General features: G+C 51.7%; 1 protein-coding gene across 1 annotated transcript in view; it reads left to right on the forward strand.

Annotated features, from left to right (window-relative positions):
• Positions 1–24741, forward strand: part of meiob (meiosis specific with OB-fold) — a 261266-nt gene that overhangs the window by 126897 nt on the left and 109628 nt on the right. The window contains exon 6 of the mRNA XM_072479797.1: positions 14593–14788. Coding sequence (XP_072335898.1) covers positions 14593–14788 — 196 coding nt within the window. The remainder of the gene's footprint in view (positions 1–14592; positions 14789–24741) is intronic.

The raw sequence follows: 24741 nt of genomic DNA on the forward strand, positions 1-24741 counted from the left end.
GAGTGGAACAACAGGGCAGAAGTTAAAGTGTGGAACAGCAGACCTTCCGGTGGCGGCATGTAGAGGGGAAGTCACATATTGGGTGGCTCCCGCTTAAGATGTATTTTTCCGATCCCAGGGGAATTTTCTTTTTTGTTTTTGTTTCGAGGATTGAACAAATAGAAAAATAATACGTCGCTAAAGGATGCAAAAAGGGCTGAGAGGAGCAGCTATGAAGAAGGGAGGAAATAAGGGTTTACTGTTGAGTGAGAGGGCCAGCAAAAGCGCTGAAAAGATGGCGGTGGCCGGACCGCATGGAGGGCCGCACTGCTTACGGTGGAAAAGATGACCGAGGTGATGGCTGTGGAGCTGGTGAAGCTGTTTGCGAGGCACATGAAGGCTTTGAGGAAGGCAATGACGGTCGCACTGAAATCATTGGTGGAGGAGGCAATCGCCCTGGTGAGGGTAGCTGTGGCAAAGGTTCGGCCGAGGTGAGAGAACAAGGTGAAAAGATGAAGGAAGTGGGGAGGCCATGTCGCAGCACAGCGACCAGCTCACCTCGATGGGGGACTAGCTGCGGAGGGTGGTGGAGATCAATAGAGGGCTTCAATCAAAGCTCGAAGATTTGGAGAACCACTTGAGGCGGCACAATCTGAGAATTGTGAGTTTGCTCGAAGGGGCAGAGGGCCCGAGGCCAACAGAGTACTTCACTGCTGGCGGAGTTGATGGGGGAGGATGAGGACCGAGCTCATCGGTCATTAAGGCCGAAACCCAAAGTAAATGGGCCACCAAGAGCAGTAATTATCTGCTTCCAATAATACCAAGTGAAGGAGAGGGTATTAAGCTGGGCGAAGCAGAAGCGGGAGGTGCAGTGGGCTGGTGCTAGAGTTCAGATATACCAGGACTTGACTGTGGAGTTGGCAAAGAGATGAGCGGCGTTCAGCCGAGTAAAGGCGGCACTGTACAACAATGCAAAATCCTACTAACTGTGCTGGCTTAAGACAATTCAAACCTCTTTAACCTGTGATTATCCCTCTCTCCAGTTGCTCAGTCTGGACCTGTAAAGACTTAATTACCTGCAAAGACTCGCATTCAAAGTATTGTCTTGCATCATTGACTTTGTCTATATATATGTTTCTGGAACCCACCTCTTCATTTACCTGAGGAAGGAGCTGTGCTTCAAAATCTAGTGATTTGAAACAAACCTGTTGGACTTTAACCTGGTGTTATAAAACTTCTTACTGTACAACAAGGGGGTACAATTTGGTATGGTATACCCGGCGAAGCTGAAGGTTGCGTACAACACCAAAGATTTTTATTTTGAAGCGGTGGAGACTGCTGAGGTGTTTGTGATGGCAGAAGGCTTGGGACAGAAGTGAAGAGTGTAGCTGGAAGAGTAACCGTGGACTGTGACTGGGGAGCTGGAAAATGGATAAATGATATAACTTTCTTTTCATTGACCTGTATTGTAACTTACTTGACTTCACATTGTTATAGAGTTTAAGTTTTGGTTTGGTTTGATTTGCATTCTTTGTAGCGACGGTTATATGTTATTTTACTGAGTTGTATGGATTGGTTTGTTTTTCTTTTTCTTCTGGGACTGGGTGGGAGGAGCCGGTATGCCTTGGGGGCGGGGGAGGCACCCGCGCTAGCTGACTAAAGTCGACTGTGCTCGGAGGTGAGGTGAGAGGAGGGCTGGTTTTGGAGGCATTGGAGTCTGGTTAACAGGTTTCGATGGGCCTACGAGACGAGCAAGGGGGGGAAGGGATCGATACTGGGTGAGGTTTTTTTGAGAGAAAGTGCAGGGGGGAATCTGGGGGGGGGGTTTCGATGTTAACAATTTATAGAGGTGGGGCAGGCTCATGGGGCAAAGCCCAGTAGTATGATGATGGTGGATAAGAAGGCGGGTGGGGGGGTGGTGAGAGAACCCCACTTAGGATAGTCACGTGGAACGTGAGGGAGTTGGGAGGTCCAGTCAAGAGGTCAAGGATGCTTGCGAATCTTAAAAGCTTGAAGGCTGATGTATCAATGCTGCAGGAGACTCCCTTGAGGGTGAAGGAGCAGGTGAGACTTTAAAAGGGCTGGGTTAGCCAGGTGTTTCACTCTGAATTTGATGGAAGGGCTCGAGGGGTGGCGGTAATGGTCAGCAAAAGGGTACGGTTCCAGGTTGGGAAGGTGGTTGCAGATCAGGGGGGGTAGATATGTGAAAGTGACAGGGGCACTGGAAGGGAGGCTAGTGGTGCTGGTAAGTGTATATGCTCCCAATTGGGACGATGTGGGGTTCATGAAGGTGTGTGGGGATATCACCAACTTGGACCACACAAACTGATAATGGTGGGGGGGGGGGGGGGGGGGGGGACTGGAACTTGGTGCAGGAGCCAAGATTGGACAGGTCATGCCGCACTCGCTGGTCCCGTCAGGGGGGGTGCAAAGGTGTTGGTTGGACTAATGGTGGAAATGGGAGGGGTGGACCCTTGGAGGTTCCTGCACCCAAGGGAACGGGAGTACTCATTTTTCTCGGCGGTCTTTAAGGTATACTCGCGGATCGACTTTTTTGTGGTCGGGAAGGCTCTGCTGGCTGGGGTTAAGGAGTCGAAGAACTCGGCAATTGCAATATTAGATCATGCTCCGCAGTGGGTCGATATGGTACTGGAGAAGCGGGTCGTCCAGAGGCCGGGGTGGAAATTAGATGTGGGACTGTTGGGGGACCGAGGGTTCTGGGACAAAATTGAAAAAGTAATTGAGGAATATGTAGGTTTCAACTGCACCGGTGAGGTGTGGAAGGCGGTTTTCTGGGAGGCTCTAAAGGCGGTGGTGAGGGGTGAGGTGATCTAGTTTTTAAGGCTCGGGTGGACAAAGAGGAGAGGTTGGTGTGTCAGAGGGTAATAGGTGAGATGCTGCAGGTAGATAGGAGTTATGCAGAAGATGGTGACCCAGCGAATTTGGAAAAGAGGAAGGAACTACAGGCGAGCTTTAACCAACTATCTACCAGGAAGGCGGTGCGCCAATTGAGGCGAGCAAGAGGTGCAGTTTACGAGCATGGAGAGTAGGCGGGGGGGGGGGGTGAGCATGGAGAGTAGGCGGGAGGGGGGGAGGTGGTGGCGTATGTTAGCGGGTGTGCTTCGGAAGGAGGTGGCGGCTTGGAAAATTGTTCAGGTGCGGGTCAGGGCAGCGAAGTTGGTGGTGGCTCCGTATCAGATTAACAAGGTCTTTGAGGAATTCTATGAGAGGTTACAGGTTAGGGCCAGCTGGGGGAGACCGGCAGTTGCAGGAATTTATAGATGGACTGGAGTACCCAAGGTTAGGAGATGGGGACAAGGCTGCATTAGAAGGGGCGATAGATGGAGCAGGAGGTAAAAGGTGTGATTGGGAGGATGCAGTCGGGGAAGGTTTCAGGGCCGGATGGGTTTCCGGTGGAATATTATAAAAAATTCAAGGATAAGCTCGCACCACTGATGGTAGGGATGTTTGAGGAGGCAATAGGGAAGGGGGTGTTACCACAAACCTTGGGACAGGCATCGATTTCCCTGTTGCTTAAAAAAGATAAGGATCCGACGGAGTGTGGGTCGTATGGGCCCATATCACTTTCAAACATGAACGCAAAGGTATTGGCGAATGTACTGGCAGGTAGGCTGGAGGAGTGCCTCCCAAAGGTGATCGGTGAAATCTGATGGGGTTTATGAGAGGAAAGCAGCTCTTTTCTTACGTTAGGAGGGTATTGAACGTGGTTATGGTACCGGCGGAAGGGGAGGAAACAGGTGGTTGTGGCATTGGACGCCGAGAAAGCATTTGACCGGGTAGAATGGGGGTACTTGATGGCAGTTCTGGAGTGGTTTGGGATTGGACCACGATTTGTGGACTGGGTGAGCCTACTGCATAAGGAGCCGAAGGCGAGTTTCCACACAAATAACATCTGCTTGGGATACTTTTCTCTCCACTGTGGGACTAGGTGGGATGTCCTATGTCCCCCCTGCTGTTTGCACTCGCGACTGAGCTCTTCATAATAATAATAATAATCGCTTATTGTCATTAGTAGGCTTCAATGAAGTTACTGTGGAAAGCTCCGAGTCGCCACATTCCGGCGCCTGTTTGGGGAGGCTGGTAAGGGAATTGAACCCGCACTGCTGGCATTGTCCTGCATTACAAGCCAGCTGTTCAGCCCACTGTGCTAAACCAGTCCCTGTTGGCCATCGCGTTAAGAAGTTTGGGGATATGGAAAGGGATAGCGCGGCGGGGGGGGGGGGGGTAGAGCATAGGGTATCCTTATATGCCGATGACTTGTTATAGTGTCGGAACCGAGTGTGTCAATCAGGGGAATATTGGAGCTGCTTCGGATGTTTGGGTCTTTCTCGGGGTATTTTGTGGTGCCTCGGCCAGGGGTGGGAGGGGGGGCTGCCATTTTGTAGGGCAGAGACTCACTTTAGATACCTGGGGGTGCAGGTTGCGCGGGATTGTGGGGGGCTCCGTAGGTACAACATTTCTAGTTTGGTGGGAAGGGTGAAAGCTGTTCTAGCAAGGTGGGATGGTCTTCCTCTGTCAATGGCGGGTCGGATACAGGCGGTTAAAATGAATGTCTTGCCGCGATTTCTCTCTATTTTCCAATGCCTACCGATTTTCCTGCCAAAGGCATTTTTTAGAGAGATTGAAGGAATGATTACCTTGTTTTGATGGGGAAGGAATGTGCCAGAGTTAGAAAGGTGCTACTACAGAGAGGAAGGCAGGGAGGGGGTTTGGGTCTTCCGAACGTGATGTATTATTACTGGGCGACGAATGTGGAGAAGGTACGGAACTGGGTCAGAGGGGTTGATTTCCAGTGGGTCAGAATGGAGGAGAGTTTGTGTAAGGGTCGGAATTGAAGACGCTAGCAACAGCATCGCTCCCAACGTCCCGGGGAAATACTCAGGGAGTCTAGTAGAATTAGCTTTGTTCCGAATTTGGAGGCAGTTTCGACAGCACTTCGGATTGGGGGCAGGGTCAAGGGAAATGCTGATTTGGGGGAACCATAGATTTGAGCCAGGGAAGTGGGATGGAAATTTTCGGAGTTGGGAGGGGAAAGAAATTAGGACACTAGAAGATTTGTTTCTTGAGGGTCGGTTTGCAGGATTGAAGGAGCTGGGAGCGAAGTATGGGCTAGAGCAGGGGGAAATATTTAGATACATGCAGGTTCGAGACTTTGCCAGAAAGGTGATACAGAGCTTCCCGGTAGAGCCGGCCTCCACATTAAAGTGACTGGATCATGACACTGGAAACCCGGAGGTGGTGAGACTGGTCGCGATGCAGGGTAACCTGAAGGGAAAGGTCGAGGACCAGGAAAATCGGTCAAGGAGGCAGAACCTGCGGATTGTGGGCCTACCAGAAGGAACCAAACTACGTGGTCCAAATGCTGGGCAACCTGGTAGGAAGGGAGACCTTCCTCAACCCACCAGAAATAGACAGGGCCCACCGATCGCTGCGACAGAAACCTAAGGCCGGGGAACAACTAAGGGTCATCATAGCCAAACTACACCGGTACCAGGACCGAGAAAGAACCTGCACTGGACCAAGCAGTCCAAGAACTGCAGTTGGGAAGGACACAGACTCCGAATTTATCAGGACATTGGGGCTGACATGGCCAAGTACAGGGTGGAATTCAACAGGGCGAAAGCAGCGCTGTACAAGAGCGGCATATACTTTGGAATGTTGTACCCAGCCAAGCTCTGGATCACATACCAGGGTAAAGAACACTTTTTTACGGCCCTGGCTGAAGCAGATACGTTTGCCGCAGAGTGCGGGCTGGGGCAGCGACAACAGGAGAGGTGATGAAGGGCCCCAGGCAAAGAACGGCAGCACGGCAGCAACCCAACAAGGTAGGGGGTGGGGGGGAAGAGTGAAGAACCTCTCCCCTCCACCCCCAACACAGCCCAAGAGACCGCCGTAGGTGAAAGAGAGTCGCCCTATACGTGCAGACGAGGGCAACAGCAGAGGGAAAGCGGAGAAACAAGTGGAGGCAAGATGGGGAAAGAACAGACAGAAACCACAGAGTGGGCGGGAGGACAGCGGGACAGTAACTCTCGGGAGGAGGGTCACCACACTAGCGAGAAAGCCAGCACCGGGAGCATGCAGCAGATAGAAGCTGCGGCGCACCCCCAGCGGGGGGGACAGCGCCTGGCTGGGGGGTTGGGGAAACAAGCAGCAGGGACCGGGAAGCAAAGGGGGGAAAAATCTGGGGGAAGGAAGACGGGGCGGGGGGGAGAAGGGAATGGGAAGCGAGGACGGGGAAGGGGGGTCATGGGAAAAGAGAAAGGGACGGGAAAGGAGGGGGTCATGGGGAAAGAGAAAGGGACAGGAACAGAGCAAAACGGATAATATGGCTACATTGGTCCGTAACCAGGGGCCCGGAACAAAGAAGCACTGCAGACAACCACCCAGTACGGCCCCTGTGATGCGACCATCAATTCACTCGAAGACACGTGGAGAAGTAAATCGTGGTTTTAATAAGCTTAGAACTGAGCCTGCCTGAGGTACAACACTGAAGGTGGCCCCACAGGTCAGCAGCTCTTGTACTTCCTGTAAAGGGGGTGGTGCCATGGGCGGAGCCCGTGCATGCCCCAACATATCCCCTGTGGGTGAAGCCACACAATGGCCCATAGGTAGAGCCAACAGGGTTAATCACATAACACAGTGCACTGGTGAATTATCAGTAATTATACATTCACCACACCCTGGGCGAAGGGAGATCCCGAAGTACATGGCCTTCCCACGTGGTGGACGCACAGTTGGTGGACATGTTGGGTGCCCCTGGACAACGGGAAACCCCGGAGTGCAAGGGAAAATCCACATGGCGGATGCACAGTTGGCGGCCATGTTGGGTGCCCCCTGGACAAAGGGAAACCCTGGAGCGCAGAGACCCGATCGCATGGGGAAATCAGTGACAGCAGCAAGGTTGGACAGCACCATAACAAAGGGAAACTCTGGAGTGCAGGGGCATGTGCACCAGGTAAGTATGGTCAATCCCACAGGAGCCGAGGGACAAAACAAAACACCAGAATAGTCACCTGGAATGTCAGGGGATTTAACAGCCCAGTGAAAAGATCCAGAGTCTTCACCCACCTGAGAAACATGAGAGCCGACATAGTCTTCCTCCAAGAGACACACCTGAGAGAGCAGGAAGGGCTAGGTGGGACAGACTTACCATTCCTGCTACCGGATGAGGGCCAGGGCACCGGTAGTACAACCCAATGTGTACGCTCCCAACTGGGACTACACGAAATTCATTAAAAGACCATGGTGGAAATTCCTGACATAGCAACGCACCGACTGATCATGTGGGGAGGCACTTTAACTGTGTACAGGACTCCAGGGCAGCATGGTGACGCAGTGGTTAGCACTGCTGTCTCACGGCACCGAGGTCCCAGATTCGATCCCAGCTCTGGGTCACTGTCCATGTGGAGTTTGCACATTCTCCCCGTGTTTGCGTGGGTTTCGCCCCCACAACCAAAAGATGTGCAGGGTAGGTGGATGGGCCACGCTAAATTGGCCCTTAATTGGAAAAACTGAATTGGGTACTGTAAAAACATTTTTTTATTATAACGGTGTACAGGACCCGCGGACAGACTGGGTCGAACCCCAAAATGGGGAAGACATAGAACATAGATTTTACAATGCAGAAGAGGTAATTTGGCCCATCGAGTCTGCACTGACTCCTGGAAAGACCACCCCACTTAAGCCCACATTTCCACCCTATCCCGGTAACCCAATAACCCCTCCTAACCTTTTTGGACACTAAGGGCAATTTATCATGGCCAATCCACCTAAACCTGCACATGTTTGGACTGTGGGAGGAAACCGGATCATCCGGAGGAAACCCACGCAGACACGGGGAGAATGTGCAGACTCCACACAGACAGTGACCCAAGCTGGGAATCGAACCTGGGACCCTGGAACTGTGAAGCCACAGTGCTACATGCCGTCCACCCGAAGACCTCGAACATGGCGAAGGAACTCCAGCATGGAGCAGATGGGGGCGGTGGACCCATGGAGGTTCACTCACCCAAGGGAAAAGGCATTCTCTTTCCTCTCCCCAATACACAACATACACTCAAGGATTGGCTTCTTCTTTCTGGTCGTAAAATTGATTCTCCTAGGGCTGGTTAAGGCAGAGTACTCCACAATCGTAATCTATGACCACGCTCCACATTATATGGATGTGAGGTTGGAGACAGGCAGTGCTCAACACCCAATGGAGGTTGGACACCACCCTACTGGCCATCGAGGCTTTCAGTAAGACGGTATCACAGGCCATAGCTGAGTATACGACAAACAATCAAATCGGGGAGGTCTCGCCCTCCACGTCTGGGAGGTGCTAAAGGCCGTGATTAGAGGGGAAATTATCACCTTTAAAGCTCAAAGGGATAGAGAGGAGAGAGCGGCTGGTCGACTCCATACTGGAGGTAGACCGTAAGTACTCCGAGGCTCCGACCATAGTGCTCCTGGCGGAAAGGAAAACGCTACAAATGGACTTTGACCTCTCTACGAGGAAAGCAGTGCACCAACTCTGTCAGGCACGGGGGACCCTATACGAACACGGGGACAAAGCCAGCCACCTGCTGCAGCACCAGCTAAGAAAGCAGGCAGCCACCAGAGAAATCACGCAAATTAGGGACAACAGAGGCATTCTAGAAACAGACCCAGACAAAGTTAACAAAACCTTCGAGGCTTTTTACCGGGGACTGTACATCTCAGCTCCCAGCAGGGGACTCGGGGATGAAACAGCACCTCGATGGACTGGACATGCCAGTCGTGGGGGAGGACAGAAAACGAGGCCTGGGAGCACCGCTCGAACTGGGAGAGATCATGGAGAGTATAAGGTCCATGCAGGCGGAGAAGGCGCCAAGACCAGACGGGTTCCCGGCGGACATTATAAAAAATTAGCAACAGCACTGGCCTCGTACCTACGGGAGATGTTCACAAACTCGCTGGCGAGGGGCATATTGCCACCTACGCTAACACCTAAGAAAGACAAAGACCCGACTGAATGCGGTTCATACAGACCAATTCACTACTAAATGTGGACAGCAAAATATTGGCCGATCCTAGCCAAAAGACTGGAAGACTGCATACCAGAGGTGGCCGCAGAGAATCAAAATGGCTTTGTCAAAGATAGACAGCTAACATTGAACATCAGGCACCTGCTGAATGTGATCATGACCCATTCCGGGGAGAGACCACCTGAGGTGATCATCTCCCTGGACACAGAAAAGGCCTTCGACAGAGTCGATTGGAAGTACTTCATAGAGGTACTGGAAAGGTTCGGGCTCGGAACAGGATTCACCTCATGGGTGAACCTCCTGTATAACACTCCCATGGCGAGCTTACGGACAAACAACACCAGCTCCCATTAATTCCAGCTGCACAGGGATACCAGGCAGGGATGCCAACTGTCCCCGCTGCTGTTCACCTTAGCGATCGAGCTATTAGCGATCGTGCTTAGAACAGAAAGAACTGGAGGGGGATCCAAAGAGGAGGCAGAGAGCATAGAGTCTCGCTGTACGCAGATGACTTGCTCCTCTACATCTCGGATCCACAAAGCAGCATGGAAGGAATCATCGTGCTCCTGAAAGAGTTCAGTGCCTTCTCGGGCTACAAACCCAACATGAGCAAAAGCGAGATTTCCCGGTGAATCCGCAAGAGGGAGGGGCAGCACTGGTGGGACTGCCGTTAAAACAAGCCCAACACAAATCCCTCCACCTGGGGATCAAATCGCTCATGACTGGACGGGGTCCACAAATGGAACCTGACCAGTCCGACAGGAGGTAAAAACGAACCTGCAGAGATGGAACGCACTCCCACACTCCCCGGTGGGGAGAGTACAGACAATCAAAATGAACGTACTGCCCAGATAGCTCTCTCTACTAAGATTCATCCCGATCTATATCCCCAAGGCCTTTTTTAATTCACTGGACAAATTAATCATGGTTTTGGATTGGGGGGTGGGGGGGTGGGGGAAGAAAGAATGCTAGGATCACAAAGAAGGTCCTGCAGAAAACAAAATCCAGGGGAGGGCTAACCCTCCCAAACATACAATTCTACTTCTGGGCAGCAACAGCGGAAAGAGTGGTGTGATGGATGAATGAGTCAGAAGCTGAGTGGGTGCATGTGGAAGGAGGCCTCCTGCAAGGGGGCCTCTCTCCGGGCCCTCGCCACGGCATCATACCCATCCCCACCCAAGAAACACTCCAGCAGCCCAGTGGTGGTGGCCATCCTCCAGACCTGGAACCAACTACGGCAGTAATTCGGACTGACTGAAATGTTTGACAAAGCCCCATCTGCAATAACCACAGGTTCACACCAGAACTCACCGACGCCACCTTCAAAACGTGGAGAGAGGATGAGGGGGAAATTGACAGTCAGGGACCTATACACTGACGGTAGGGTCACAACACTGGACGAACAGACGGAGAGATTCCAGCTAGCTAAAGGGAGCAAACTCAGATATCTGCAGCTTAGAAACTTCCTACGGAAGGAGACAAGGACATACCGCGACCACCACGACATATTTTTAGAAGAGCTACTGGACGCAGACATCTAGGCAGAGGGAACTGTAATGACATGTATGAACGACTGCTAGAGAGGACCGACACCGACTTGGACGCGACAAGGAGGAAATGGGAAGAAGACTTGCTCGGCAATTTTCAATTGCCTTTTTCGAGGTAATGTCCAAAGTAGTGGAGATGAAGGTGGAGCCATGCCCGAAAGTGGCGGTCGTCGGGGTATCAGACCAGCCAGATTTCTTCATGGGGAGGAGGTCGGACGCCCTTGCCTTTGCCTCCTGATCGCCCGCCGTAGAGTCCTGCTCGGCTGGCAGTCAGCAGCACCACCTAAAGCTGGCTGTCCGACTTATCGGAATTTCTCCAAATGGAGAAAATCAAATTTGCGATCTCTGTGTTTTGGGCTTCCACAAAACATGGGAGCCATTCACCCGACTGTTCCGGGATCTGATTGTGGCCAATACATAAATAAATAAGTAGCCAGGAGCCAGGGAGAAATAGGACAAGATAGAAAGAAGAAAGCGAGGGAGGACCTGGAGGGGGGAGGGGGGGAGCAAGGTGAGGTAGCAAAACCCAGCAAGAAAGAATGAATGGCAGCAGTGAATAAGGGGGGAGTGTAGGAACGGGGGGGGGGGGGGGGGTGCGCAGAGAACAAAAAAGGGGAGCCAGAAGGGGAAGGGATAGGAGAACAAAAACGGGGGGAGAGCACAGGGGAAGACAACAATGGCAGCAACCACAGCACGGCGAGAGAACGCAATGAAAAACAGTAAGGAGAAACAAGCAATGGCCGAGGCAACTGTACAAAATAATGTAAAATGCATTAGTGCCCCCTCCAACCTAGTTAGATGATCTGTAAAAAGGAGAGAATAGAAGAGAGGGGAGAAAAGACCCCCCCCCCCCCCCGCGGTTATATTTCCCAGCACCTATGTGTTTTACTTTGCGATGTATATACTTGTATTTATAACTTGTACAACCAATTTTTTAAAAAAAAATTTTTTAATGAAAGGTCATCAATCTCACATTGATCACAGAGGAAGTATAAGTCACCTTCAAACCTAACGATAGGGTCATCCTTGAAAGGCGCAGTAGCGTAGGGGCCATGTGACTACTGTGGAATGTGATAAACACTCCACTCACGCATATCCTTAAACAACCACACACAGTTCAGCATCGACTGTTCAGTGGCCATGGCATCCTTCAAGAGGCTGAAACTACGATTACACATGAATGCACTCATGCTAATATGGGACCATCTTAGCAAGGCAGCCTTCGGGATAAAAACATTTGTCAATAGCTAGCATTTGACCGCTTCAAGAGGGAGTTACATCCGCATAGCACCATGCCCCATAACCTCCTGGTTTCCCCAGTGTCGCATTTAGGTGGTACTCCAATGATATGCCCGTGAATCCCTCTCGTAAGTTCGCATGTAAGGGTTTATCCTGCAAGTGTCCAGACAGCACTTCTGGACAATTTTGTTGGGCTGGGAATCATGTGACAGAAGTGATTTAAGTCGCTAACTTTGGATGATTCTGCCAGTTTTACCCTGATAGTTAATTTGAGTTAGAAGGAAAAAAATTAATTTCTCACTCCAGAGTAACTATTTAAACATCCATACAAGCCTCGCACAGGACACCCCGTACACAATTACCTCCCAGTGGATGTCTCCCCCCAACCCGATCCAACTCAACATCTCATTCCCGGTCCAAATCGACCAGATCCCCCCTCCCGGCCGAGCCTGACCCCACCAAGGTCCCAGCGCCCCAGTTACTCCTCCCCGATGCAGCTAAGGGTGCGCTTCACTGTTGAGTGAGGAAGGTTGGGCGAGTCTGCTGTCACTGACTCCATCTGCTGTGGACACAAATCCGTGAGGTGATCACCAGATTGTGGCCTCATACTTGGGACACACTGAAGTGCGCGCATCTGTGTTGATAATGAGCGAAGGTAAACGCAGTGACTTGTCTTTCTTGAATGCTTCTTCATCCTCCTCATTAGAGGGAGGAAATGATTGTATAGTGGTAATGTCACTCAACTAGTAATCCCGAGGCCCACGCTAATGCTCTGGGAACATGCAGTCGAATCCCACCACGGCAGCTGCTTGTATTTAAATTTAATTAATAAAATCTGGAATTGAAAGCTAGTCTCAGTAATGGTGACCATGAATATGTTGCCAATTGTCATAAAAACCCATCTGGTTCACTAATGCCCTTAAGGAAAGAAACCTGCTTTTCATATCTGGTCAGCCATACATGTGACTCCCGACCCACAGCAATGTGGTTGACTTAACTACTCCGAAATGGCCTAGCAAACCACTTTGCCCAAGGGATGAGAAAAAGATGCTGTCCACATCCCATAAAAGAATACATTTTATGAAAAGGTGTTCTGAGTGACTGGGCAGCAAGCTTGCTTGTTATCTTCCTTTGCCTTTTCTTGTTGGTGACTGGAATAGCAATAATAGCTACTTAGCGATTGACTAGGCAGGCTTCAACATCATCGGTCATCCACATTCATTGTCTTGAGTGTGGCCGATGTGTACTGGATGGACCCTCACTGATTTGTTGGGGGAAGACAATCTCGCCTCTGCTGCTTGCTACTCGTGGGAGGAGAGAGTCCTAACTTCAAAGGTACCCCTCTCTGATATTCGTTCTCTCCCATCGGTTGTGGAAGATCTTGGGGTGGATTCTCCGCCCCAGTAGCAGAGTTCCCGATGCAGCGGAGAATCCTGTGTCGGGCACCGATGCATTTGCGATGCTCTGATTTCCACCCCCCCACCCCCACCTTGCTGGCAGCATTGAGGCTCGTGTCCCAGGCCAGCAGGGGGATGAAAATAGGCCAGAATGACCTATTTGCATCCTATTAACGTGCTGGACACCAGGGGCGGGATTCTCCGAAAATGGGGCTATGTCCACACACCGGCGGGAAAACTAGTGCCAACCACTCCGGCATCAACAGCCCCCGAAAGTGAGGAATTCTCCAATTTTTCGGATGTTAGGTTGACGCCGGAGTGGTTAGCGCCGCACCAGCCGGCGGCAAAAAGGCCGGCGCGTGTTTGCACATGCGCGGAACAGCCGGCGTGATCTCTCGCATGACCTGCCAGGTCCCGCCATGAGTGAGGTGAGTAATTCACATTGGCCGGACTGGGCAAACCTTTACGGCCACTCGGCCCATCGGGGCCCAGAGAATCACCGGGGGGCGCGCTGTTAACGGCCCCCGACCAGCGTGGTGGGAATCCCACTGGCCCCCGAATAACGGCCCCGGAGAATAGGGCAGCCCGCAGCGGGGCGGGATTCGCGCCTCCCCCGGGGATCCGGGTCGGAGAATCCCGGCCCATATTCTCCATGCCTCCGTGATGGCACAGGCCGAGATTCATGTGGGCATTGATTGGTACAAGTCTTTGCCAGCCTAGTCCTGACACAGTGGACCTTGCGGTGAGCCAAGGGGCTAAGTATTTAACGTAGGTGCCTCTAATGTCCACCTGAAGGCCCCCCTCCTGTCGATGCAAATCCTGCTCCCACCCCCAGACCCCCATCAGACAACCCCCAACTGGCCCCCCACCAGAGACTCTTTTAAAAAAACATAATTAAAAATAAAGGAAGAATGAGAGATTGAGAGACAGCAAGGTTAATGAGGGAATCACAGAGCTTATATCAGAGACTCTCTCGTATCAGAGACCCACATAACAGAGAGCCCCCTGTAAGAGAGTCTGCCCTCTAAGAGAGACACCCTATAAGAGAGCCTGCTGTGAACCTAACCACAATGTTTATAAACATCTAGCTATGATTCACAGCTCCAGACTACATGAAAAGCATTTAAGTGCTTTCTGCTGAGAAAAAGAAGTGCAAGCACTTAATTCCTAGATATTTATGAATATATTGTGGTTAGGTTAAAAGCAATAATGGGGGTTGAAAGGTTGCTAACAAGTAAACAGACTAATTATATACATTTTTCAGAACAAACTGAATCTAATTTCCAAAATGCATTTTAACAGAATGGTTGAAAGAATAAAGCACATAATTACTCAAGGTTTTAGTTCTGATTTATCCTGTTGATGAAACCTTTGACATTCATTTTTTTGTTGTTTCATATTTAGTTGCTATAAGCTTTTGGTCAGTGAGAACTTTTCAACAGTCAGGATGTGCCATGATCTAGAACTTGAAACGAGGCTCCTCTCCTTATTGCATTTACCTGTGAAAGACCCTCAGGATTATTATTCACTTGGAGATATTGTTCATAATGGCCAAAGTCTGAATGGAAACATTATCAATATACTGGCATCAGTCAGATCGGTGAGCTTTTTGTAATTAAAATAGAGTAGATATTTTTTTCTGTCAAGCAGTATGCATTCACCAACACAAACATCCTGTATGAGTTTGTTAGAGGAAAAAATACTTTTAAGTGTCTAAACATACAAAGAACAATACAGCACAGGAACAGGCCCTTCAGCACTCCAAGCCTGTACCGACCATTATACCAACCTTGGCCAAAACCCTCAGCCCTTCCTTGTGCCGTATCACTCAATACCCATCCTATCCATGTATTTGTCAAGATGCCTTTTGAACGCCGTTAATGTAGCTGCTTCCACAACCTCCCCTGACAACGCATTCCAGGCACTCAACACCCTCTGTGTAACAAAACCTGCCTCGCACATCTCTAAAATTTGCCCCACAGACCTTAAACCTATGCCCCTTGGTGACTGACCCATCCACACTGGGAAAGAGTGCCTGCCCATCCACTCTATTCCTCTGTTAATGTTAAATACTGACAGTTATTTTGCATGCTTTTCAAAAAGTTCACACCAGCATTTTAAATTTGTATTTTAATTGGTGATATAAAATATTTTCAGTATTCCTTTTTATTATGTATCTCTGTTCTTACTTGAATTGATGATTGCTGATGACATCCTCAGGTAATTAGCATAGAGGTGTTAATGAATCTGAATGTGACATAAATTAATACGCACATCTTAATGAGACTACAGAAATATCCTGAGTTAATGATGTTATCTGTTGACCGTAGTTCAGTTCTTTCACATGCCAGACACAATTCAAAGAGGTCCAATTTGTTGAACTGCTATCCAGTGCTCAAACAATGTCAGAAACACATCCACTGCCATATTGGTTTTGGTTGGTAGTGAACCGTCCTGGATAGGTAGTTCAGATTATTGTTATGGATGGCACAGTGGTTAGCACTGCTGCCTCACAGCTCCGTTGATCGGGGTTCAATTCCGGCCTAGGGTGACTGTGTGGAGTTTGCACTTCCTTCCCGTATCTGTGGGTTTCCTATGGGTGCTCTGGTTTCCTCCCACAGTCCAAAGATGTGCAGGTTAGGTGGATTGGCCATGATTTATTGCTCCTTAGTGTCCAAAAGGTTAGGTGAGGTTATTGGGTTACGGGAATAGGGTAGAGACGTGGGCATAAGTAGGTTGCTCTTTCCTAGGGCCAGTGTAGACTCGATGGGCCGAATGGCCTCCTTCTGCACTGTCAGCTCTATGATTCTATGCCCTTCAATATGCTAATAAGAAGCCTGTTTTAGGACCCAAGCCAGAACATAACAGGCGGCGAGCTTACTGTGTTTAGGATTACCAAGTCTGCATGTCACCTAACCAATAAGTCATGAACTTAATCGCTGAAAGCTTCTGCCAGAAATTTGAGTTTTGTAAAAAGGAAGCTTACCGTAACTACAGCCAGAAGAATTGCCATTACTGACAACCACATTTATTCCTCAATTGCCTGCTGACACTGGCAGTGGTTGCATAGCATTATGATAACACCCAAAAAGTTCAAATTAAAAGTTTAAAATGATTTACACTCAATTTGGAAAAGTTGGAAAAAATTTTAGTTTATTTTTTAAGTAGTACACATTCGGCAATTTCATTTTTTAAATGAAAAACTGCTGATTACTAACACTCCGGATGTTCCTAAAATATGACTGTCTTACAACACCAGGTTAAATTCCAACAGGTTTGTTTCGAATCACTAGCTTTTGGAGCACTGCTCCTTCCTCAGATGAAGGAAGGAACAGTGTTCCGAAAGCTAGTGATTTCAAACAAACCTGTTGGACTTTAACGTGGTGTTGTAAGACTTCTTACTGTGCTCACCCCAGTCAAACGCCGGCATCTCCACATCATAAAATATGACTGACATTAATATTTGCATTGTCAAGACGTAATTGTGTGGATTTTTCTTGGATTGTCAATTTAATGATAGTGTGGATTTTCTGTGTGTCCACTTCGCTCTGTCACAAGTCTGCCTGTTTTCTTCCTTCCCTAATTGATATTAGATTACATAAAGCATTGTCAAGTCCTGGTAAAACTATCCAAAGATCACCCAGAAAGTTAAAGATAACACCTGACTTCTCTTCTCTACCACGTACCTGCTTCTTAAACTACTCTCCCTGTCTTCTCAACTCTCATCTTCAACAATGAAAGCATAGAGCACAAGGACTTTTCTGTTTCAAAAGCTGTCTCTGCTGCCTCCCAAACTTCCCCTCGCCCATGGGCCTAACATCCTTGAAGTTTTCCCCCTGCCCTAATCTTATATTTTCTCTAGATCCTCTCCTATCTTTCTCATTCTCTGTCCAAGATTATCTTGTTGATAAGACCCACCTCTTTCCCAATTAAACTGCTGACCACCAACTTATTTTCCTGATATTAGCTGATATTAACAATTCTTTCTTCTCATGCTGCCACCCTCACCTTCAAATCTGCAGTAATCACTACACTCCTCAAAAAAAAACCTTGACCACTATATCTTTGCAAACTATCATCTCACCTGTCAAATTCCTGAATGTGGTGTCGCCTCTTAAATCCACACCCATGTTCCTTGAAAGTTCATTTTTGAATCTGTCCAGCGATGCTGCTGCCCCACCACTGTACCTAAATGATCTTAACAAAATCACAAGGACTTCCTATATGATAGTGACAAAGATAAGCTACATATCCTCTTGCTTCTCAACCTGTCTCCAGCTTTTGACATAGTTGACGACAAAACTATGCTCCCTGCCTCTCAACTGTCATCCAGCAGGGTTAAGACTGCTCTCACTTGATTCTATTCTTATCTATCTAGTCCCAGCGGGAGAATTATCTGCAATGGCTTCTCTTCCCACTTGCTTTATATTATTTGTGATGTCTCCCTTCTATTTCTCATGTGCTTGTTGCCCCTTGGCGACAGCGATCAAACCCTCAGTGCCAGTTTACACTTGTACAATAGCCAGATTAACGTAATTTCCACCTTTCTTGACTGCTTCACTGTTTCTAATGGCCAGACCGCATGTCCAACATCAAATAGCGGAACAATATAATTTTCCTCAAACTAAATGAAGAAAAGAAGAAACCATTGTCTTTGGTCCCAATTAGGAACTCGGTTCCCTTGCCACTGACTCTATCCTCTCCCTGGCAACTGCCTGAGGTTGAACCAATCTGTTTTGATCTTGGTGTTACAATAGACCCCAAGGTAACTGTCTCACTATATATCCACACTAATACCACCTATTCCAACCTTCCTGTGTCTTTGTCCAGTTCCATTATTGCCGTAGCTCATCTGGTGCAAAATCCTCATCATGTCTTTGCTACCTCTAGACTTTTTTTTAATGTATCTTATTCCAAACTTAGTCAAACAGTTACAATACATAAATAATCTGGGGAAACACTCCCCAGCACACAGTTTTACTATCAGTACAAATCATTTTCCTTTTTCAACAGCTCCTCAAACGTGGCCACACACAGTCCCCACCATGCCGCAAAGCCCTTCGCTGAACCCCTAAGATCATATTTGATTTTCTCCAACTGGAGGAAATCATATAGATGCCCTAGCCAGGCCGCCAGCCCCGGCAGTGTTGCCAACTGCCATTAAATAAAATTCTACGCCGGGCAATCAGAGAGTTAAAGGCCACGACATCGGCCTTCCTCCTTCTATCAACTCTGGCTTCTCCAATGTCCCGAAAATCGCCACCATAGGGTCCAGCCCGACCTCCACCCCCACAATCTTTGCTAGCGTCCTGAACACTCCCACCCAGTATCTCTCTAGCTTCTCACAGCCCCAGTGTGCGTGTGGTTTGCTGGTCCACGCCCATACTTCTCGCACTCGTCTGCCACTTCCTGGAAGAGCCCACTGATCCTCGCCCAAGTCATATGCACCCTGTGTACCACCTTAAACTATCAAGCTCACCCTCGCACACAAGGAGGTCAAATTCACCCTACGCAGTAAGTGCCTCACTCCACACTCCCCAACCTATGTTCCCCCTCCCCACCATCTCCTTCCCCCATTTCTCCTTCATGCACATCTCCCTGCTCTTCCAGCCACCCATATGTGTTCCGATCCTACCCTCTCCTTCCATATCGGGAAGCAACAACCGTTCCAATAGAGCATATTTCGGCAGCCTGGGAAACCCTTTCCACACCCGTGCACTGTTCCTTGCTTGTAACTGTAGCACACAAAGACTCCGTGAGACGAATAGAGTGAAGTCGATGAGGCTGAGGCGTTTGATTAGTGCTTGTACATAATAACGACCAGATGGAATGGAGAGCGTCCGGGAGGACCTCCTGCCACCGTGAAACTGGGAGATCCCTGGACCGTAGGGCCAGTAGGACGGCCTTCCAGACCGTGCCGTTCTCCCTTTCTACTTGCCCGTTCCCCCGGGGGTTGTAGCTGGTCGTCCTGCTTGAGGCTATGCCCTTGCTGAGCAGGAACTGGCGCAGCTCGTCACTCATGAAAGAGGACCCCCTGTCGCTGTGGACGTATGCGGGGTAACCGAACAGCGTGAAGATGCTGTTCAGGGCTTTAATGACTGTGGCCGCGGTCATGTCGGAGCAGGGAGTGGCAAAAGGGAAGCGGGAGTATTCGTCCACTACATTAAGGAAATACGCGTTGCGGTCGGTGGAGGGGAGGGGCCCTTTGAAATCGAGACTGAGGCGTTCAAAGGGGCGGGAAGCCTTAATCAGGTGCGCTCCATCTGGCCTGAAAAAATGCGGTTTGCATTCTGCGCAGATGTGGCAGTCCCTTGTGACTGTACGGACCTCCTCTAAAGAGTATGGGAGATTGCGGGACTTGATGAAGTGGTAAAACCGAGTGACCCCCGGGTGGCAGAGGTCCTTGTGGAGGGTTTGGAGGCGGTCAATTTGTGCGTTGGCACATGTGCCGCGGGATAGGGCATCGGACGGCTCGTTCAGCTTTCCGGGCCGGTACAAGATCTCATAGTTGAAGGTGGAGAGCTCGATCCTCCACCTTAAGATCTTGTCATTTTTAATCTTGCCCCGCTGTGCATTATCGAACATGAAGGCTACCGACCGTTGGTCAGTGAGGAGAGTGAATCTCCTGCCGGCCAGGTAATGCCTCCAATGTCGCACAGCTTCCACTATGGCTTGGGCTTCCTTTTCCACTGAGGAGTGGCGGATTTCTGAGGCGTGGAGGGTTCGGGAGAAGAAGGCCACGGGTCTGCCCGCTTGGTTAAGGGTAGCCGCTAGAGCTACGTCGGAGGCGTCGCTCTCGACCTGGAAGGGGAGGGACTCGTCGATGGCGCGCATCGTGGCCTTTGCGATGTCCGCTTTGATGCGGCTGAAGGCCTGGCAAGCCTCTGTCGACAGAGGGAAGGTCGTGGTCTGTATTAGCGGGCCTTGTCTGCGTACTGGGGGACCCACTGGGCGTAGTACGAAAAGAACCCCAAGCAGCGTTTCAGGGCTTTTGGGCAGTGCCGGAGGGGAAATTCCATGATGCGCGCATACGTTCGGGGTCGGGGCCTATTAGCCCATTGCGCACTATGTAGCCCAGAATGGCTAGCCGATCGGTGCTAAAAACGCACTTGTCCTCGTTGTACGTGAGGTTCAAGGCTTTGGCGGTCTGGAGGAATTTTTGGAGGTTGGCGTCGTGGTCCTGCTGATCGTGGCCGCAGATGGTTACATTGTCGAGGTACGGGAATGTGGCCCGTAACCCATGTTGATCAACCATTCGGTCCATCTCCCGTTGGAAGACCGAGACCCCGTTTGTGACGCCAAAAGGGACCCGTAGGAAATGGTATAATCGCCCGTCTGCCTCGAAGGCTGTGTACTTGCGGTCACTTGGGCGGATGGGGAGCTGATGGTAGGCGGACTTGAGGTCCACGGTGGAGAAGACTTTATACTGGGCAATCCGATTGACCATGTCGGATATGCGGGGGAGAGGGTACGCGTCTAGTTGTGTGTACCTGTTGATGGTCTGGCTATAGTCAATGACCATCCTTTGTTTCTCCCCTGTCTTCACTACTACCACCTGCGCTCTCCAGGGACTATTGCTGGCCTGGATTATGCCCTCCTTTAGTAGCCGCTGGACTTCGGACCGAATGAAGGTCCGGTCCTGGGCGCTGTACCGTCTGCTCCTAGTGGCGACGGGTTTGCAATCCGGGGTGAGGTTCGCAAACAAGGACGGGGGTTGCACCTTGAGGGTGGCGAGGCCGCAGATAGTGAGTGGGGGTATGGGGCCGCCGAATTTAAACGTAAGGCTCTGTAGGTTACATTGGAAATCTAAGCCCAGCAAGGTGGGGGCACAGAGTTGGGGAAGGACGTTAAGTTTGTAGTTTTTGAATTCCCTCCCCTGTACCCTTAGGGTAACTATGCAGAATCCCTGGATCTGTACGGAGTGGGATCCTGCAGCTAGGCAAATCTTTTGTTCGCTGGGGTAGGTAGTTAAGGAACAGCGTCTTACCGTGTCGGGATGTATAAAACTTTCCGTGCTCCCGGAGTCGACTAGGCATGGCGTCTCGTGGCCGTTAATTAGGACCGTTGTCGTCTGGAGAGTCCGGGGCCGAGCCTGATCGAGCGTAACCGAAGCGAGCCGTGGTTGTAGTAGTGGGGTGGGGTCCGTTGTTGCCGTCCAAGATGGCGTCAGGGATGGACAAAATGGCCGCCCCCATACATCGCACGTGGCTGAGGGGTCACAAGATGGCGTCGGGGGTGGACAAAATGGCCGCCCCCATGCGTCGTACAGGTCGGGGGCAGTCCAAGATAGCGGCGCCCCTCCCCTCGTGGTGGTCGGGACCCAAAATGGCGGCGTCTGCGGGTCGCACAACGGCGCCCCTCCTCCCCTCGTGGTGGTCGGGACCCAAAATGGCGGCGTCTGCGGGTCGCACATGGTGTGCTGGGGAGCGCTAGGACCGCGCGGAGTTCCTTCACTTCGAGCGCCAGGGCCGCGGGCGCTAGGACCGCGCGGAGTTCCTTCACTGCGAGCGCCAGGGCCGCGGGCGCTAGGACCGCGCGGCGCTCCCTCGCCGGGGACAGCGGTGGTCGGGGCCCAAGTCGGCGGCGCCGGCGGGTCAGGCGTGGGGCCGCGAGCGCAAGGAGCGTGAGGAGCTCCCTCACCGGGGACAGCGGTGGTCGGGGTCGAGGTAGGTGGCACCGGCGGGTCAGGCGTGGGGCGCGGGACGGGGGTGAGGGTGGCGTTCGGGACGCGAAAAACCCCTTCCTCTCCGTGGAGAGTGTTGGCCGGCACCCAGATCGGGAGCGCCGGCGGCGGGTCGTACATGGACTGCGGGGAGGGGGGTTGGGGAGCGTAGGCGGCGTGCAGGGCTCCCAGTTCTCCCGGGGCCGCGGTGGTCGGGACCCAAAATGGTGGCGTCTGCGGGTCGCACATGGCGTGCTGGGGGGGCTGGGAGGCATAGACTGCTTGTAGGGCTCCCTGTGGCCCCGGGACGGCGGCGACCTCGCGGGATTGGCACACCACCGCATAGTGGCCCTTTTTCCCGCAGCTTTTGCAGATGGCTGCGTGGGCCGGACAGCGTTGTCGGGGGTGCTTCGCCTGGCCGCAGAAATAACAGCGGGCGCCCCCGGTGCGACTCGGCGTTTGGACTGCGCAAGCCTGTGGGGTGTCCGGGGGGGGGGGGGGGGGTAGGGGGTTTGCCGCGACGGGTACGTACGGGGCCCAATGGCCTGCCGCGCGGTCGGGGCCGTAGGCGCGGGTATTACGCGCGGCGACGTCTAGGGAGGCTGCTAGGGCCCGTGCCTCTGAGAGTCCTAGCGACTCTTTTTCTAGAAGTCTTTGGAGGATTTGGGAGGATTGCATACCTGCCACAAAAGCGTCGCGCATTAACATGTCCGTATGTTCGTTTGTATTCACCGACGGGCAGCTGCAGGCTCGTCCCAAAATCAGCAGCGCGGCGTAGAACTCGTCCATCGATTCTCCGGGAACTTGCCGTCTTGTCGCGAGCTGGTAGCGAGCGTAGATTTGGTTAACTGGGCGAACGTAGAGATTTCTCAGTGCTGTGAACGCCGTCTGGAAATCGTCGGTGTCTTCAATGAGGGTGAAAATCTCCGTGCTCACCCTCGAGTGCAGGACCTGCAGTTTTTGTTCGTCTGAGACTCGGCCTGTGGTCGATCTGATGTAGGCCTCGAAGCAAGTCTGCCAGTGTTTGAAGGCTGCTGCTGCATTCACTGCGTGGGGGCTGATCCTCAGGCATTCTGGAATGATCCTGAGCTCCATAGTCCTTTTTAGGCACGCTTAATAAATTGTAGCGCACAAAGACTCCATGAGACGAATAGAGTGAAGTCGATGAGGCTTTATTAAGCGTGTCTGTTCCCCAGCAGCCCGATAGTAAACTGGCCTGCGGGGGAAGGCACCGGCTTCTTATACTTCGCCTTCAGGGTGGAGCTTGAGGTCAACGGCCAACCAGGACCCGGGATCTGTCAGCCAATGACATTAGGGCTTCCAGTCCCACATGACCCCCAATACATACTACCACAGTAACTATCTAAATTTGCTTTCCCTTGGGAGCTCTGCCCATTCCCTCAGCTTCTCTATGCTTGCGAACCTTTCTTCCAGATACAAATCCCTCGCTCTCACCAGCCCCACCTCTTTCCGCTTTCTGTACATACCGTCTGCGGCCCCCACCCCACCCCCACCCCTGGCTTAAACCCGTGGTTCTCACATAACTGTGTTAGCACCGACATCCCTTCTATCCTGATATATATCAGCTGATTCCACACCTTAATCATGGACTGTACAATCTGGCTCTCCATGGGCGGGATTCTCCGACCCCCCGCCGGGTCGGAGAATCGCCGGGGGCTGGCGTGAATCCCGCCCCCGCCGGTTGCCGAATTCTCCGGCACCGGATATTCGGCGGGGGTGGGAATCGCGCCGCGCCGGTTGGCAGGCCCCCCCCCGGCGATTCTCCGGCCCGCGATGGGCCGAAGTCCCGCTGCTGGAATGCCTGTCCCGCCGGCGAGAATCAAACCACCTCTCTTACCGGCGGGACAAGGCGGCGCAGGCGGGCTCCGGGGTCCTGGGGGGCGATCTGGCCCCGGGAGGTGCTCCCACAGTGGCCTGGCCCGCGATCGGGGCCCACCGATCCGCGGGCGGGCCTGTGCCATGGGGGCACTCTTTTCCTTCCGCCTTCGCCATAGTCTCCACTATGGCGGAGGCGGAAGAGACCCCCTCCACTGCGCATGCGCGGGGATGCCGTGAGCGGCCGCTGACGCTCCCGCGCATGCGCCGCACGGCAAAGTCATTTCCGCGCCAGCTGGCGGGGCACCAAAGGCCTTTCCCGCCAGCTGGCGGGGCGGAAATCAGTCCGGCGCGGGCCTAGCCCCTCAAGGTGAGGGCTCTGCCCCTCAAGATGCGGAGAATTCCGCACCTTTGGGGCGGCGCGATGCCGGACTGATTCGCGCCGTTTTTGGCGCCGGTCGGCGGACATCATGCTGATTGCGGAGAATCCCGCCCCATATTTCTCCTTGGTGCCAACAGTAGCGCCGCCGTCCTCATGTCCCTCAGGCTGGACCCCGACCTGACTTTTCCTCCATCCTGACCCATTATACCTCCTCTCCTTCCCACCACCGTCTCACCGTCTCCAATAGTAATGCAGCATGTTCGGCCAACCCCCCTTTCTGCTTCTGCAGAAGGCCCTTCTTCACCCTTGCCACCTTCCCTGCCCATACAAACTCCGAAATGACTGTATCCAACTTCCGAAAAAGGCCTTTGTAATAAAAATGGGAAACGTCTGAAATATAATTAAGAACCTTGGCAGGACATTCATTTTCACTATTTGAACCTTCCCTGCCAGCGTCAGGTGCAGTGTATCTTACCTCCTAAAGTCCTCCCTCATCTCCTCCATTAATTTTGTTAAGTTCCACTTATGTATTGTCGCCCACCCGGTGCTCCCTGCTCCCCCTCCTAATCCCCTGCACTCTACTGACCCCATGAGCTCTATCGCTAGCACAAACAATAGCAACGACAATGGGCACCCTTGCCTCATTTCCCTGTGCAACCAGAAACTCCGTGAT

The sequence above is a fragment of the Scyliorhinus torazame genome, chromosome 17 (genome assembly GCF_047496885.1).
Source record: "Scyliorhinus torazame isolate Kashiwa2021f chromosome 17, sScyTor2.1, whole genome shotgun sequence".
NCBI lineage: Eukaryota > Metazoa > Chordata > Chondrichthyes > Carcharhiniformes > Scyliorhinidae > Scyliorhinus > Scyliorhinus torazame.